General features: G+C 46.7%; 1 protein-coding gene across 1 annotated transcript; it reads right to left on the bottom strand.

Moving 5' to 3' along the window:
* Nucleotides 1-1,877: 1,877 nt before the first annotated feature.
* LOC132572380 (zinc finger protein OZF-like) lies at nucleotides 1,878-17,560 on the bottom strand. Its single transcript, XM_060239317.1, has 2 exons — nucleotides 17,437-17,560; nucleotides 1,878-4,293 (listed from the first exon to the last, which is right to left on the bottom strand). Exons 1-2 carry the CDS (start codon nucleotides 17,519-17,521, stop codon nucleotides 3,212-3,214), a joined length of 1,167 nt encoding a protein of 388 aa, XP_060095300.1. The 5' UTR covers nucleotides 17,522-17,560; the 3' UTR covers nucleotides 1,878-3,211.
* Nucleotides 17,561-18,445: the final 885 nt, after the last annotated feature.

Raw genomic sequence — 18,445 nt, forward strand, 5'->3', positions numbered from 1 at the left:
AATGGAGATATAAACTTTATAAAGAATACAGACAAACACAATTAAAGATTTTTTAAAAAAACAACTTAAAAATGCTTAAAACATTATACTCATTGGTCTTAAAGATGTTTTCTTTGTATCTCTCACATGCAATCCAGGGAACAGGGCAAAGGAAGCTCTGGCTCTTTCTTTCCTTCTCCAGGGGACTGGGGGGAAGCAGCCTCAGTCAACAGACGGAAGAGAGGCTTGGCTCAGTAGCTCTACTGTATGACTGAGAGAGCCTGGCAAGGCAAGTTATCTTTACTGCCCCACTCCTCCCCAAGGGAGGAACCTCAGCCAGTGGAGAAAATAGAGGCTTTGCTTTTTAACTCTTGAACCCCAAAGAGCGCTGAGGTCAGCTGGAAAGAACCCAGCTGAATATCCCTGGGCCAAAGGAGGCCAGATTGAAGTCCACCCGGGATCGGGCCTTCTCTGTAGCGGCCCCCCTACTGTGCAACCAACTCCCAGAGGAGGTACGGGCCCTGCGATGCTTAGATCAATTCCGCAGGGCCTGTAAGACCCACCTCTTTAAAATAGCCTTCACATAAACCGAGCCAAGAAAGTCCTGTTGGATATGTTCTATGTTTTATGTTTTAATCACTGGATTTTATGAAATATCTTAATTATAGCACCATAATCTTAAGTTTAATGTAATTTTAATAATTTTAAGGATGATTTTATATTGAAATTGTATATGAATTTATAATTGATTGCACATGGTTTTATTGTATACTGTATTCACATGTTGTGAGCCGCCCTGAGCCTGCTTGCGGGAAGGGCGGGATACAAATAAAAACTTATTATTATTATTATTATTGTGTGATTGAGCAAGCCTGGCAAAGCAAGCTGTGATGCAGAAGGAAACAATAGAGAGGAAGAAGGAAGCAGAAGAGAGCCAGTTGCTCAGGGGCCTGATAGGAGCCCTCTGGGGGCCTGATTTGGCCCGTGCCATAAGTTTGACACCCCTGCCTTACACCCTTCCCTTCACTGCTATATATTGTTGCACCCTCTCACACCATACAATACTGAAGAGAAGCATCTCTTCCAATCTCCCATGATTCTCCACTGCCTTCTTTGCCCTTGCCTCTCAACAAGAATTTATATACTCTTCCCTGGAACTCTGTCAGTCGTGATGAACAACATGTTCTTCTTCTCCTCACATCCCCCTCCCCTTATTTTCACAAGATCTTCTTCTACACACAGACACATGTAATCTCTCTCTTACATACGCACATACAACTGAAAAAAGAACCTGATCCCCCTTTCTCCTTGTACAATGACAGTTTTTTTAAAAAAAATCTTTATTTGTTCCATTGTAATAATTTGCCTTTAAAATGTTCAAAAAAGAAGTTATCCTGGATCTCAGGCTTTATCCCTGTACCTGTTATCTGAGATGATCCTTTAAATGAAGACAACACCTGGATACTTCTGCATATTACACACATGCGCTGTCATTAGTCTATGAGGTGGCTCATCCCCAAGTTACAGCCAGAAGCCATATGGCACAGATACTAGGGAACTGAAGCATTCTTGCCTCTGTGCCTCGCTGTGTTATAGAATCAGGACAAAATTTCTACCCTGCCTCTTTCACAGTATATTTTTAACTGCTTCAGCTCAGAGGCAAAAGCACATGAAGTGAGAGGACTGGGAAGGAAGGACACAGTTTAAAACTTATGACTTGAGAAATGGTTGACAAAAATCATCACTAAAGAAAAAAGGAAACGAAGAGATTATCTATTGGATTAAATGGTGATATCTTGTTAGCACATGGAACTTACTCCTGCAAGATGTTGTTTAAATCAAGTTTAGGATTGAGGTGATAGACACTGTTGAATTAGAAAGCTTTATGAACACCTGCATTTTTTCATTTATATATTTTATTGAATTTTGAAAATATACAAGTTAATATCAATATTAATACTCATATACAATTAATCTTATGGAATCATGTTATAAACAAACATAAATACTTACATACATACAATAAAATATCTAGTAAGAATTTTAAGTTATATAGATGTGTCTAGATATGTAGACCAATTTTCTATCCAAGGAGAGAGATCAAGATGAAAACAAGATTAAAGTTAAGGCAATAATTCTTGCATCAAAATACAAGCAATCTAATTGAACCCATATTATCATTAAACTATTAAGTAAGCATTGCTAAGAATTCTTAACTGCCTAAATAATTTTTATGCAAACTATTACAGATTATTCCAAAAATTACTATCAAGTAGTTACTATTAGGTGTGATCCACGACTAACACAGTAAAAGAAAAGGAAGGTAGAAAAAGAGAGAAATAAAAAGTACTAGTAAAAGAAAAAGAAACAAAAAACAAAACTGAAGAAAAATATTAAAAACTTATAAGTAGAGATCAAGATATTCTGGTGTGTGTGGTTGAATATCAGTTGCTGTAATAAAAGGAAACCATTTCTCTGTGAATTTTGAGATATCATTGTCTGAGTTTGAATGTTGGATATGATCTGTTATTTTGTATGAGAATGTCCCAAACCCTGGATAACCAGCTGGAGACTGTTGGAACTTGAGGTGATTTCCATTTTGATGCAATTAGGGTTTTTTGCTATCAGCATGCTAGTTATCAGTATTTGCCTAAATTAAGGTATTGTTGGATCTTGCCAGATGTCCAGGAAGATCACTTGGGGAAGAAATGGGATTTCATATCCCGTTATAATTTTGATTTGATGCAAAATCTCATGCCAGTACAAAGTAATTCGAGGACACTTCCACCAGCAGTGGGCAAAATCACCGACTTCACCACAGTTTTTCCAGCATAACGGAGAGTGGTTAGATGATATTAAGGATAGTCTTTTAGGTGTGAGGTACCACTGAGTTATAATTTGGTAAAATATTAATTTTGAACTGCATGACTGTAACAATGTCTAAGATGTCTAAAAAATTTAAAATATCACTTTATTATCCAAAACAGTTATATAATTCTGAATCCACCCAAATCAATGGGTTTAAATGTAACCCAGATTAGGATTGCACTGTCAGAACCCTATGCGTTTAGGCATCGTTTCCCCCCCATGTAAGTGGGTCTAATACTGGAGTTTCTTGTTCTGAGGTACTAAGTTATCAGTCAGTTTAAGAAGAGAGGTTATACAGGAAAATGGGTTGAGATCTCCAGAGAACAATTCTCCCCACCCAGCCAGAGGCAAGTTTCCAACATTTTCAAGAAACCTGTGTACCTGAAAACATTTGATTGGGATAGGCCTGCAGGGGCATAAACACAACAGTGTTTCCCCCCATGTGGATTTTCTCGTGCCTCTTGTGGTGAGAACTGTGGCTGAAGCTCTTCCCACAGTAAGTGCATCGATAAGGTTTCTCTCCCGTGTGGGTGCGATAATGCTGGGTGAGGGTGGATTTGTCAGTGAAGGTCTTCCCACAGTCCAAGCAGGTATAGGGCTTTTCCCCTGTGTGGATTCTCTGGTGCCGGTTAAGGTTGGAGCTGACGTTGAAGCACTTGCCGCAGTGGCCACAAACGTAGGGCTTCTCCCCAGTATGGATGCGCAGGTGCTTGATCAAGTCTGAGTTCTGGCTGAAGCTCTGCCAACACTCTGTGCATGTGTTTGGGAACTTGCTGGGAACACTCTTCTTGGCCATGCCTGCCTTTCTCAGGGCAGGGGAGCCCTCCCTGACTGTGTTCTCAAGATGGCTGCGCTGGTCATGATGCTTTCCTGCCAGGCTCTTCAGGTGTCTCTTATGATGGGAGCTACGGCTGAAGGTCTTCCCACAGTCCAGGCACTGATAAGGCTTTTCTCCCGTGTGGGTTCTCTGGTGCTGGACCAGAGTTGATCTATCAGTGAACTTTTTCTCGCAGTGGGTGCAGTTATGGGGTTTCTCTCCTGTGTGAGTCCTCCGGTGCCTAAGAAGGTTTGAGCTCATGCTGAAACTCCTCCCACAGTCTGGGCATGTATAAGGCTTCTCTCCTGTGTGAATTCTCCGATGATTAATTAGATCTGAGCTCTGGCGAAAGCTCTTTCCACACTCAATGCAGATGTTTGGTTTCTCTCCCATGTAGATCTGCCGGTAAACAACAGCCCCTTTGCGTTTCCTAACTCTGATGCTCTCGTAGCTCTCTTTGCTGTCCATCCCCTCCGTAACAACTGCCTGTTGCCCTTTTCCCAAACTCCCGGAGGAATCACTTTGGCCTGGGTGCTCAGGAGCAGCATCGCTGGGAGGTCTTTTTGGAGAGATCTTGCCTGGTGCCTCTGATTTGAAGGCTGAAATATTTTCCCTTTCAAATCGCTTACCTAATGGAAGAATTCAGACATGAGTCATGGTTTGGGGAAACCCAACCTGTAAAGTGAAAATAAAGTTAGGCCCATGTGGACTAACGGTAGCCCATGTGGTTGGTTTGTTCTTAACACAGTTCCCACAGGATTGCACCACAGGAAAATGGCTCTAGTGTTCCGCTTGTTAGTGAAATGCCTATTAAGCAACCTTCTGGCCCCAGGCTCACAGACACAGAAGTGGATAAGTTCAGTTATTTATTTTTATGTCACTTACAGTCTGCCTTTCTCACTAGGACTCAAGGCAGATTATACAAGTGAGACAATACAATCAACAGGATGGAACACTCAGTGAACAATGCAATAGGATATGGGTTGCAGAACCAACCAGAAATCTAAACACAGAACTGAAGCAAAGCATAAGTCTTCATATGACACATTAAGCAATGCAAAAATTGCATAGTAGATCCAATTTACAGCACAGTAGTATACAGTCCCATATAGGGTTGCCAATCCCCAGGTGGGGGCAGGAGATCCTCCAATTAGGAGGCCCTCCCCCTGCTTCAGGTTAATCAGAAAACAGGGGGAAGGAAATGTCTGCTGGGCACTCCATTATTCCCTATGGAGAATAATTCCCAGGGTATAATGGAGAATTGGATCTGCGGGTATCTGGGACTCTGGGGGGGGGCTGTTTTTTTAGGTAGAGGCACCAAATTTTCAGCATAGCATCCAGTGCCTCTCCCCAAAATACCATGCAAGTTTCAAAAGGATTGGACCAGGAGGTCCAATTCTATGAGCCCCAAAAGAAGCTGTCCCTATCCTTTATTATTTCCAATGAAGGGAAGGCATTTAAAAGGTGTGTGCTCCCTTTAAATGTGATGGCCAGAACTCCCTTTGGAGTTCAATTATGCTTGTCAAAACCTTGCTCCTGGCTCCACCCCCAAAGTCCCCAGATATTTCTCGAATTGGACTTGGCAACCCTAGTCCCATATCATTTATTCAAGTAACTTCCTGAATCATTTGGTACAGTGCAACCCTATTGCCTGAGTAGAAAAGCTCTCTTGAATAATTTGCTTAACCGCATAGTTTGTGGAAAGCCAGGAAGATGGGAGCCTTCTTGACTTCCTCAGGCTGGCCATTCCATAAGGTGGGCGCCACCTCATCAAGATTAGTATGATCAAGGTAGAATCCCATGAAACCTTGAAGACTACCTAGTTTTCAAACTATCCCAAAACACTAAGGGCTTTCAGGGTCTAATCGAGGGTCCCTCACTGAAATCAGTGACACTGAATGACATTTGTTGAAAGATGGCTTCCCCACTTTTCTGATCATTCCTTGGAATGCAAAGTTGCAAGGAAGATATCTCAGGGCATTCTCTGCTGGTTTGAATGAACATGGGGCCGAACAAACCTGGCCACCCAGTAGAATTAACTGAGGCCTGGTCTATACATAGCAGCAATGTGATATAATAAGAATGGTAAGAATCAACTCACTTGGAAGTGCAAACGGAGGAGAGCATTTTTGAATCTCCCTAACAGAAACCCTCCGCAAAAGTTTAAAAAGAACAGGAAAAAATACCTTAATGAGAAACAATTTAGCTTAGTCCAGTCTCCAGATATGGAAAGTGCTCTCAAGTCACAGCTAACTTATGACAAGTCCATAGGGTTTTCAAGGTAAGGGATGTTCAGAGATGGTTTTACCATTGACTGCCTCCATGTCCCAACCCTTGATTTCGCTGGTGGTCCCCCATCCACATATGGAGCAGAGGTCCATCAGTGGCTATTAGCCACAGCATATTGTTGGAACTCTCAGTCTGGGACAGTGATGCTCTATATTCTTGGTGCTTGGAAGGGGCAACAGTGGGAGGGCTTCTAGTGTTCTGGCCCCACTGATGGACCCACCTGATGGTACCTGGGTTTTCTAGCCACTGTGCGACACAGAGTGTTGGACTGGATGGGCCATTGGCCTGATCCAATGTGGCTTCTCTTATGTTCTTATCCAAGTACTAACCAGCACTGATCATGGTTAGACACTGAGATCTGACAAGATCACCCTAGCCTAGGACATACAGGTCGGGGCAGTTCAGTCTCTACTGTGCTAACTTTCTTACCTGCAGGGAGCTGTTTATGTAAAGGAGAAGTGATAAATATGATCCTACACTTCATTTTACCGCCTCAAAATTCTACTAACTCATTTAAACTACATGCACAGCCCATGCTGGGATATATCCCAGATTCCTCTGCAACAGAAACTGTTACATGCCAACATACCAGCCTGAAAAGTGTTCCCTCTAAAAACCTCTGACCTTGTTTACTATGATATGGGTGTACACAGGCAAGAGCATACTTCCAGGTAATGTACACATAGCCTAACAAACTAGGCAATCTTTAAGGGGCCACAGTTCTCTTTATTACAGTGATGCAAAGGGTAATCCCAAAGTCACACTTCACCCCTAAAGCTGTATTAACTGGTTAGTTATTTTGAGCATCTGAGTTTCTTTTCTAGAGTACATCATTCAATTCAACATGCAAACCCATGTAACATTGAGAGGGAAGGATAGCCAGTTACCATGCAACAATAACTACATTCCGGTCCAAAACACGAGAAGCCAATAATAATAATCAGCATTATCCTAGAAAAGCTTGGGTAAAGGGCGGCAGTTTCCGGTGTCAAGGGAAGGCACATAAAGCAGAGGAAATCCACAAAGCGAGTATTTTAACGCTCTGAGGCATGCAGTACTGAAATGGGGATGTACTAAAACGAATGACAGGATGGTCCATAGGAACCAATTGCAGAGCTTGGATGGTCCCTAGGATAAAATGGGAGAGAAGATTGTCCATTGACTTGCAAGGGCTTCATTGAAATACATTGAAGCACAGAAACGGCTGCAACAAAAACCTGGAATGGATCATCTTGTCTCCCATTATATCCTATGGACCATCCAGGCTCCCATCCAGGCTCTGCTATTGTTTCCTATGGACAATCGTCTGCCAACCTCCAGGACTGGATTGACAGGGTAAAAGGTAATCTGCCAACATTCAGGACTGAATTGACAGGCGAAAAGGTTCTTTGCCAATCCCCAGGACTGGATTGAGAAGGGAAAAGGTACTTTGCCAATCTCTAGGACTGGATTGACAGGTGAAAAGGTACTCTGCCAACCTCCAGAACTGGATTGATAGGCTAAAATGAACTTTGCCAACCTCTAGGACTGGATTGACAGGGGAAAATGTACCTTGCCAAACTCCAGGACTGGACTGACAGGTGAAAAGGCAGTCTGCCAGCCTCCAGGATTGGATTGACAGGGGGAAAGATACTATGCCAACCTCCAGGACTGGATTGACAGGGGAAAATGTACCTTGCCCCCTTCCAGGACTGGATTGACAGGGGAAAATGTACCTTGCCAACCTCCAGAGCTGGATTGACAGGGGAAAATGTACCTTGCCAACCTCCATTGACTGAATTGACAGGTGAAAAGGTAGTCTGCCAACCTCCAGGACTGGATTGACAGGGGAAATTGTACTTTGCCAGCTTCTAGGATTGGATTGACGGGAAAGGGTACCCTGTCAGCCTCCAGGAATAGATTGACAGGGGGAAAGGTAGTTTGCCAACTTCCAGGACTGGATTGACAGGCAAAAAGGTACTTTGCCAACCTCCGGGACTGGATTGAGAGGTGAAAAGGCCCTCTGCCAACCTCCAGGACTGGATTGACAGGCGAAAATGTACCTTGCCAACCTTCAGGACTGGATTGACAAGGAAAAAGGTTCTTTGCCAACATCCAGGAATGGACTGACAGGCGAGAAGGTACTCTGCCAACCTCCAGGACTGCAGGGGAAAAGTACTCTGCCAACCTCCAGGACTGGATTGACAGGGGAAAAGGTAGTCTGCCAACCTCCAGGACTGCAGGGGAAAAGTACTCTGCCAGCCTCCAGGACTGGATTGACAGGGGAAAAGGTAGTCTGCCAACCTCCAGGACTGCAGGGGAAAAGTACTCTGCCAACCTCCAGGACTGGATTGACAGGGGAAAAGGTACTCTGCCAACCTCCAGGACTGCAGGGGAAAAGTACTCTGCCAACCTCCAGGACTGGATTGACAGGGGAAAAGGTAGTCTGCCATCCTCCAGGACTGGATTGACAGGGGAAAATGTACTTTGCCAACCTCCAGGAGTGGATTGACAGGGGAATATGTACTTTGCCAACCTCCAGGATTGGATTGACAGGTGGAAGTGTACTTTGCTAACCTCCAGAGCTGGACTGACAGGGGAAAATGTACTTTGCCAACCTCCAGGACTGGATTGACAGGGGAAAAGGTAGTCTGCCAACCTCCAGGACTGGATTGACAGGGTAAAAGGTACTCTGCCAGCCTCCAGAACTAGATTGTCAGGGGAAAAGGTACTCTGCCAACCTCCAGGACTGGATTGACAGGGGAAAAGGTACTTTGCCAACCTCCAGGACTGGATTGACAGGCGAAAAAGGTTCTTTGCCAATCTCCAGGAATGGATTGACAGGCGGGAAGGTACTCTGCCAACCTCCAGGACTGCAGGGGAAAAAGTACTCTGCCAACCTCCAGGACTGGATTGACAGGCGAAAATGTATCTTGCCAATCTCCAGGACTGGACTGACAGCGGGAAAGTAGTCTGCGAACCTCCAGGACTGGATTGACAGGGGAAAAGGTACTTTGCCAACCTCCAGGACTGGATTGAGAGGCGAAAAGGCCCTTTGCCAACCTCCAGGACTGGATTGACAGGCGGAAATGTACCTTGTCAACATCCAGGACTGGATTGACAAAGGAAAAGGTACTTTGCCAACCTCCAGGAATGGATTGACAGGGGAAAAGGTACTCTGCCAACCTCCAGGACTGGATTGGCAGGGGGAAAGATACTCTGCCAACCTCCAGGACTGGATTGACAGGGCAAATTGTAGTCTGCCAACCTCCAGGACTGGATTGACAGGGGAAAGGGGAGGTTGACAGCCTTTAGCACTAGATTGAAGGGTGGAAAGGGAGATTGGCAGCATCTAGGGCCAGATTGACAGGGGAGATGAACAGCCTCTAGGGCCAGATTGTCTGGGGAAAGGGAGAGACTGACACCCTCTTGGATTAGATTGTCCGAGGAGAGGGGAGATGGACAGTCTCAAGGACCAGATTGCAAAGGGGAAAAGGGAGTTTGACAGCCTCTTTGACTATATTGTCAGGGGAAAGGAAGAATAGCAGCCTCTAGGACTAGATTGATAGGGGGAAAGGGAGATTGACAGCCTCCAGGGTTCCGATTGACAGGCATAAGGGGAGACTGACAGCCTCTAGGGCCAGATGGACAGAGGAAAGGGGAGATGGACAGCCTCTAGGCCAGATGGACAGAGGAAAGGGGAGATGGACAGCCTCTAGGGCCAGATTGACAGGGGAAAGGAAGAGACTGACACCCTCTTGGACCAGATTGTCAGGGGAGAGGGGAGATGGACAGTCTGTAGGGCCAGACTGATAGGGGAAATGGGAGACTGACAACCTCTTGCACTAATTATAGCATTGGAAAAAGTCCAGAAAAGGGCAACTAGAATGATTAAAGCTTTGGAATACTTTCCCTATGAAGAAAGTTAAAACGCTTTGGGCTCTTTTGCTTGGAGAAACGTCGACTGCGGGGTGACATGATAGAGGTTTACAAGATTATGCATGGGATGGAGAAAGTAGAGAAAGAAGTACTTTTCTCCCTTTCTCACAATACAAGAACTTGTGGGCATTCAATGAAATTGCTGAGGGTTAGATCAGAAAAAAGGAAATACTTTTTCACCCAAAGGGTGATTAACATGTGGAATTCACTGCCACAGAAGGTTGTGGTGGCTACAAGCATCGCCAGCTTCAAGAGGGGATTGGATAAAAATATGGAGCAGAGGTCCATCAGCGGCTATTAGACACAGCATTTTATTGGAACTGTCTGGGGCAGTGATGCTCTGTATTCTTGGTGCTTGGTGGTGAGGGGGCAAAGTGGAAGGGCTTCTAGCCCCACTTGTGGACCTCCTAATGGCACTTGGGTTTGTTTGTTTTTTGGCCACTGTGTGACACAGAGTGTTGGACTGGATGGGCCATTGGCCTGATCCAACATGGCTTCTCTTATGTTCTTATGTTCTACATTGACAGGCAAAAGGGGTGTTTGACAGCCTCTAGGTCTAGATTGACAGGGGAAAGGGCAGATTGACAGCCTCTAGGACCAGATTGTCAGGGGAAAGGGGAGACAGCCTCCAGGGCCAGGTTGTCAGGGGGAAAGAGAGATTGACAGCCTCTAGGACTAGATTGTCAGGGGGAAAGGGAGATTGACAGCCTCTAGGACTAGATTGTCAGGGGGAAAGGGAGAATGACAGCTTCCAGGACTAGATTGTCAGGGAAGATGTTAGATTCCCAGCTTCTGAGATTGGATTGCCAGCGGAAAAGGGAGATTGCCTTGAGGTGCTCTGGCATCCAGTACCTGGTTATCATGGAAACCAAAGTCCTTTTTGGGGAGACACCTGGATGATTTGCACCCTTGGCAACTGCATGCCTTTCCTTTTCCCAGGACTCCCTACAGTAGCATGGTTGAAGGCGGTTGGGGAATTATGTGGTACAAAGGTTTACTGCCAACCTTTCAAATAGTTAAAGGTTCATTTTTTTTAAACTACTGAAAAATTACAAATATAATCTTAGCACAGCACACAAACTGCTGGAAGATCACGTAAAGGTTGGTTTGAAACACATCCTTCCATGTCTGGTTAAAAAATGAATAGGTTGTGTTGCAAGGCTTAATGAAATGTTCTACTCTACAAGTGCCAACGTCTCAACTGCAACAATATTTGTCAGAGTAAAATTGTTACTATCAGCTTCTTTTAACATTAACTGCACCAACATCTGTTTTGCAATAACACCAAGATACAAACTTCAAGTAACTTTGAATGCTGACAAGCAGCTTTATCTGCTAATGGAAGGCCGACCTGACTGCGCCCCAAAGAACTTGGACCCGGCACTGCAGGCCGTGGCAACTTGGTTAAGGCTGAGCGGGCTGAAATTGAATCCGGCGAAGACAGAGGTCCTTTGCCTAGGTTGGGGCGCTTTAGGAGGGGAAATATCTCTTCCGGTCTTTGACGGGGCGCCGCTGAAAGCGGCGCACCGGGTTAGAAGCCTGGGAGTTCTACTGGAGCCTTCATTATCAATGGAGGCCCAGATAGCAGCCGCTGCCAAGTCAGCCTTTTTTCATCTGAGGCAGGCAAGGCAGTTGGCCCCCTTCCTGGAGTGTCGGGACCTGGCAACAGTGATCCACGCAACGGTCACCTCGAGACTGAATTACTGTAATGCCCTCTACATGGGGCTGCCTTTGTGCCGAACCCAGAAACTGCAGCTAGTACAGAACGCGGCTGCCAGACTGTTGCTGGGGCTCCCAAAGCGGGAGCACATACAGCCGGGGCTGCGTGAACTGCACTGGCTGCCAGTTGTATACCGGATTCGCTACAAAGTGCTGGTAATTACCTTTAAAGCCCTATATGGCCGAGGACCTGCCTACCTTAGGGACCGCCTCTCCCCGTACGAACCCCAGAGAGCACTGAGGTCAGCAGGGAAGAACCTGCTGACTATCCCCGGGCCAAAGGAGGTAAGACTCCAAAGTACCCGTATTCGGGCCTTCTCAGTTCTGGCCCCACAGCTGTGGAATCAGCTCCCAGAGGAGATGCGGGCCCTGCGGGACATTGAACAATTCCGCAGGGCCTGCAAAACCACTCTGTTCCAAATGGCCTTCACCAGCTGATACTACTAAATTGCCAACTAAACTTACTGATGGAATAGCACTAAATGTATTAATGTTTTCAGAATTTACGGATTTAATTAACTGTTTTTAAATGTTATTTATTATACAATGTATGTATCGAATTTTATGCTGTTAGCCACCCTGAGCCGCTTGGTCGGGGAGGGCGGGATACAAATAAAATGTATTTATCTATCTATCTATCTATCTATCTATCTATCTATCTAGGAATTTTCCCAAAATTTCACAATCATATTCTGATTCCAGAAAGTGTAATGAGCAGACCAACAGCAAGGAAGTAAGTGGAGTCTCTGCAATCTGGAGAAGCACACAAAAAGGGTTATAGAGCTGGTACTCTGTAAACTCCAGCAGGAAAAAGCAATCACATTTGCAAAATTTAGTTTCCATGGTGCAGAGTGGAAAGTGCTAGTTGTCTGTGAAATTCAACAGCAAAACAAATTTGCAACTCTGTGCTGGGTTTCAGCAGGAGACAAAATGTCCATTCCATTTTGAAGCACGACCCAAAAACATGTTTATTTTTATATATAAGTTGAATGCAGCACTAGCAGGTAGGGATGAAAACAGTTAAATATGTAAAGTTTGTATATTGCTAAATGTTTAAACTAGCCTCACTTTGCAAATGCTACAGGCAGAACTTCGAAAGCATGCAGGGGCAGAGCTCAACAAACACATTAGGCTGGTTGATAGGGGCTGTGGGGTTGATAAAAAGGTGAAGCTGGGAAAGGGCATCATTACACTTCCCTTGTATTCTGAAGGCTGTCAATCTCTCTTTCCCCCTGACAATCTGGTGCTAAAGGCTGTCAATCTCCCTTTCCCCCTGACAATCTGGTGCTAGAGGCTGTCAATCTTCCTTTCCCCCTGTCAATCTATTCCTAGAGGCTGTCAATCTCCCCTTTCCCCTGTCAATCTAGTCCTAGAGGCTGTCAGTCTGCCCTTTCCCCTGTCAATCTAGTCCTAGAGGCTTTCAATCTCCCTTTCCCCTTGTCGATCTGGCCCTAGAGGCTATCAATCTCCCCTCTTGCCTGTCAATCTGGCCCTAGAGGCTGCCAATCTCCCTTTCCCCCTATCAATCTAGTCCTAGAGGCTGCCATTCTTCCTTTCCCCTGACAATATAGTCAAAGAGGCTGTCAACCTCCCCTTTCCCCTGACAATATAGTCCTAGAGGCTGTCAACCTCCCCTTTCCCCTGACAATTTAGTCCTAGAGGCTGCCAATCTCCCTTTCCTCTGTCAATCTAGTGCTAGAGGCTTTCAATCTCCCCTTTCCCCTGACAATCTAGTGCTAGAGGCTGTCAATCTTCCCTTTCCCCTGTCAATCTAGTGCTAGAGGCTGCCAATCTCCCCTTTCCCCTGTCAATCTAGTGCTAGAGGCTGCCAGTCTCCGCTTTCCCCTGACAATCTAGTCCTAGAGGCTTTCAACCTCCCCTTTCCCCTGACAATCTAGTTCTAGAGGCTGTCAATCTCCCCTTTCCCTTGTCAATCTAGTCCTACAGGCTGTCAACCTCCCCTTTCTCAACAATCTAATTGTCACGTTCACAGAGTGCAGGCAGGCAGGTGTCCACAGCCAGGAAGGTCAAAGTCCAGGAAGTCAAGCAGGAGCCAAGTCACCAATGCAGAATCACAAACCGGAATCAGAAGTCAGTGTCCAAAAGCCAAAAGGTCAGGGTGCCAAGGAAATCAAGCAGGTCAGGATCTGGAATCAGGAAGGAGCGTGGATACAAGCCAGAGAATAGACTTGTTGCTTCCACAAGGTTACCAGGTCTTGGATGGGAGCTATATGAGAGTCTCAATCAGCCTGCTCCCTGGGTGGCAGTGACTCTGCTAGAACCCAGGTCTGAGATATCTGAAGCATCAGTGTGCCTCATGTCTTCGCTCTGAAAGTTCTTTCCGGAGCCTGCTTTGAACTCTTGAGGTGGGAGGAGGAGAGCTTGGAGGAGATTGATTGTCAACAGCTGACACTGGTGCCTGGAGAGTGATTGATGGGCCAGCTGCTGTTTGTTCAGCTGAGGAACTGGCTGGCAACTCTTCCAGATCTGTTAACCCTTCCAGCTCCTCCTCGTCAGGGCTCATGACACTAGACCTAGAGGCTTTCAACTTCCCCTTTCCCCTGACAATCTAGTCCCAGAGGCTGCCAATCTCCCTTTCCCCTGTCAATCTAGTACTAGAGGCTGTCAACCTCCCCTTTCCTCTGACAATCTGGCCTGAGAAGCTGTCAACCTCCCCTTTCCCCATACAATCTGGCCCTAGAGACTGTCCATCTCCCCTTTCCCCTGTTAACTTGGCCCTACAGGCTGTCCATCTCCCCCTTCCCCTGTCAATCTGGCCCTAGAGGCTGCCTTTCCCCCCGTCAGTCTAGTCCTAGAGGCTGTCAATCTGCCCTTTCCCCTGTCAATCTAGCCCTAGAGGCTATCAATCTACCTTTCCCCCTGACAATCTAGTTCTAGAAGCTATCAATCTCCCCTCTTGCCTGTCAGTATGGGCCAAGAGGCTGCCAACCTCCCTTTCCCCCCCGTCAATCTAGTCCTAGAGGCTGTCAATCTCCTTTTCCCCCTATCAACCTAACTCTAGAGGCTGTCAATCTACCTTCCCCCCTGACAATCTAGTGCTAGAGGCTGTCAATCTAGTGCCAGAAGCTGTCAATCTCCCCATTTCCCTGCCAATCCGGCCCTAGAGACTGTCAACCTCCCCTTTTCCCATCAATCCAGTCCTGGAGGTTGGCAAAGTACCTTTTCGCCTGTCAATCCAGTCCTGGAGGTTGGAAGACTACCTTTTACCCTGTCAATCCAGTCCTGGAGGTTGGCAAGGTACATTTTGACCTGTCAATCCAGTCCTGGAGGTTGGCAAAGTACCTTTTCCCCTGTCAATTCAGTCCTGGAGGTTGGCAGACTACCTTTTCGAAGGTCAATCCAGTCCTGGGAGTTGGCAGAGTATCTTTTCGCCTGTCAATACAGTCCTGGAGGTTGGCAGACTACCATTTCCCCCTGTCAATTCAGTCCTGGAGGTTGGCAAAGTACCTTTTCGCCTGTCAATTCAGTCCTGGAGGTTAGCAAGGTACATTTCCCCTTGTCAATCCAGTCCGGGAGGCTGGCAAAGTACATTTTCCCCTGTCCATACAGTCCTGGAGGTGGCAGAGTACCTTTTACCCTGTCAATCCACTCCTGGAGATTGGCAAAGTACCTTTTCGCCTGTCAATCCAGTCCTGGAGGTTGGCAGACTACCTTTACCCTGTCAATTCAGTCCTGAAGGTCGGCAAGGTACATTTTCACCTGTCAATCCAGTCCTGGAGGCTGGCAGAATACCTTTTCCCCTGTCAATCCAATCCTGGAGGTTCGCAGAGGGCCTTTTCACCTGTCAATCCAGTCCTGGAGGTTGGCAGAGTATCTTTTCCCCTGTCAATCCAGTCCTGGATGTTGGCAAAGCACATCTTCCCTTGTCAATCCAATTCTGGAGGTTGGCAAGGTACATTTTCCCATGTCAATCCAGTCCTGGAGGTTGGCAGAGGACCTTTTCGCCTGTCAATCCAGTCCTGGTGGTTGGCAAGGTACATTTTCACCTGTCAATCCAGTCCTGGAGGCTGGTAGAATACCTTTTCGCCTGTCAATCCAGTCCTGGAGGTTCACAGAGGACCTTTTCGCCTGTCAATCCAGTCCTAGAGGTTGACAAAATACCTTTTCCCTTGTCAATCCAGTCCTGGAGGTTGGCAGAGTACCTTTTCCCCTGTCAATCCAATCCTGGAGGTTGGCAAAGCACATCTTCCCTTGTCAATCCAGTTCTGGAGGTTGGCAAGATACATTTCCCCCTGTCAATCCTGTCCTGGAGGTTGGCAGAGGACCTTTTCGCCTGTCAATCCAGTCCTGGAGATTGGGAAAGTACCTTTTCGCCTGTCAATTCAGTCCTGGTGGTTGGCAAGGTACATTTTCACCTGTCAATCCAGTCCTGGAGGCTGGTAGAATACCTTTTCGCCTGTCAATCCAGTCCTGGAGGTTCACAGAGGACCTTTTCGCCTGTCAATCCAGTCCTAGAGGTTGACAAAATACCTTTTCCCTTGTCAATCCAGTCCTGGAGGTTGGCAGAGTACCTTTTCCCCTGTCAATCCAATCCTGGAGGTTGGCAAAGCACATCTTCCCTTGTCAATCCAGTTCTGGAGGTTGGCAAGATACATTTCCCCCTGTCAATCCTGTCCTGGAGGTTGGCAGAGGACCTTTTCGCCTGTCAATCCAGTCCTGGAGGCTGGCTTGACTACCTTGTCCCCTGTCAATCCAATCCTAGAAGTTGGCAGAGGACCTTTTTGCCTGTCAATCCAGTCCTGGAGGTTGACAGAGTACCTTTCCCCCCTGTCAATTCAGTCCTGGAGGTTGGCAAAGTACCTTTCCCCCTGTCAATCCAGTCCTGGAGGTTGGCAGAGTACATTTTCCCCTGTTCATCAAGTCCTGGAGGTTGGCAGAGGACCTTTCCAGCTGTCAATCCCATCCTGGAGGCTGGCAAAGTACATTTTCCCCTGTCAATCCAGTCCTGGAGGTTGGCAGAGTACCTTTTCACCTGTCAATCCAGTCCTAGAGATTGGCAAAATACCTTTTCACCTGTCAATCCAGTCCTGGAGGTTGGCAGACTACCTTTTACCCTGTCAATCCAGTCCTGGAGGTTGGCAGAGTACCTTTTCCCTTGTCAATCCAGTCCTGGAGATTGGCAAAGAACCTTTTCACCTGTCAATCCAGTCCTGGAGGTTGGCAGACTACCTTTTACCCTGTCAATCCAGTCCTGGAGGTTGGCAAGGTACATTTTTGCCTGTCAATCCAGTCCTGGAGGTTGGCAGACGATTGTCCATAGGAAACAATAGCAGAGCCTGGATGGTCCATAGGATATAATGGGAGAGATGATCCATTCCAGGTTTTTGTTGCAGCCGTTTCGGTGCTTCAATGTATTTCAATGAAGCCCTTGCAAGTCAATGGACAATCTTCTCTCCCATTATATCCTATGGACCATCCAGGCTCTGCAATTGTTTCCTATGGACCATCCTGCCATTCGTTTTAGTATATCCCCTGAAATGGGTCCTTCAGTGCACTGTAAGGGGTGTGTGGTGTGGAATAAGCGCTGATTCAAAGAACGGTGTGGCAACGCTAATTCGAATTAAGGGGATTTGTAGCGCTGATTGCAAGAGCGCTGTAGACACGGTATGCCTAATTCGAATTACCTGAAATGAAGAATGCATTGGCCCCCCACCCAGGATCTCTTCTTCCCCCTTCTCCTCAAAGCACATGGGGCAATGAAGACATGAGCAGCAGCCCTGAATGGGACAGGGAAGTGTTCTATGGCATGCAAAAGGGCTTTTTGGACATTCGTTTCCTCTCTCACCCCATCCCGTTCCCTCTTCCTTGTCCTTCATCACATTTACCTGCCATTTCCTTCTGTCCAAGGGCTAAAATCTGCTGTAAGATCTGGCCCAGGGGTCTGGTTCCAGTTTGGGACAGTCCCGGCATTGGTCGGGCACACACCGACTTAGGTCTTCCCCGGAAGAGCAGCAGCCTTCCTCAGGCGTGGGACTTTATATTCACAATGGAGGCTACGGGCAGCAACATTGGCGATCGGACCCAGAAAGCTCCACCCCCCCGTCCCCTCGAGCCACTAACACCAGCCCAGAAGTCAAACGCCCGCTGCTGAAGCACGGCCAGAGCCCCCCCAAGTGGTCGCGATGAGGAATCGCTCGCTGGCCACTCCTGCCACGTGCGAAACAACGTGCTTGAGTGGTGGTCTGTACCATTGGCTACATCTTTGATCGCCTGGTTGCATTATTAAAAACACTCCAAGCAAATTGGTACCTTAGAGAGAAAGAAAATCATCCTCTGTCGTGCTGCTTTTCTATTTGCAGTGCGATTTTATTTTTTTTTAATATGGAGGAGTGTTCAAAAGAGACATCCCCATGCAGTGTACCATTGGTGCAGCAAATTCTAAAATCTTGATATTCTAATCCAGGGTTCCTCAATCTTTCTGAACCTACAGGCACATTTGGAATTCTGATTTGGTGGGCGCAGCAGCAAAATGGCTGCCACAGGAGGCAGAGCCAGCCACAAAACGACTGCCACAGCTTAACTTCAGTAACACAGTGCAGATCCTTGTGCTGAGGTGGCAGCTGCTGCCAAATCAACATTTTAAAAAATCTGCCCAGCCAATCAAGTCTCCAGTAGTCCATCAGAAACCTCCCTGGCAAAGGCCCTCCCTGGCCCCATCAATTTTCTCAAGAGACTTAGTAAGCCAGAAGAGGTGTCAGCAGGCTCCTCCAGTCACCATGTTGGGGGCCCCTGTTCTAAATCCTGCATTCTGTTGGTGTAAGTAGACTGGAGTCTTTTAATGGGTGTATTTAGCCAAGAATGCACTGACCTTCGATGAAGCGAACCTGCAAAATG

Source organism: Heteronotia binoei, chromosome 5 (assembly GCF_032191835.1).
Source record: "Heteronotia binoei isolate CCM8104 ecotype False Entrance Well chromosome 5, APGP_CSIRO_Hbin_v1, whole genome shotgun sequence".
Lineage (NCBI taxonomy): Eukaryota > Metazoa > Chordata > Lepidosauria > Squamata > Gekkonidae > Heteronotia > Heteronotia binoei.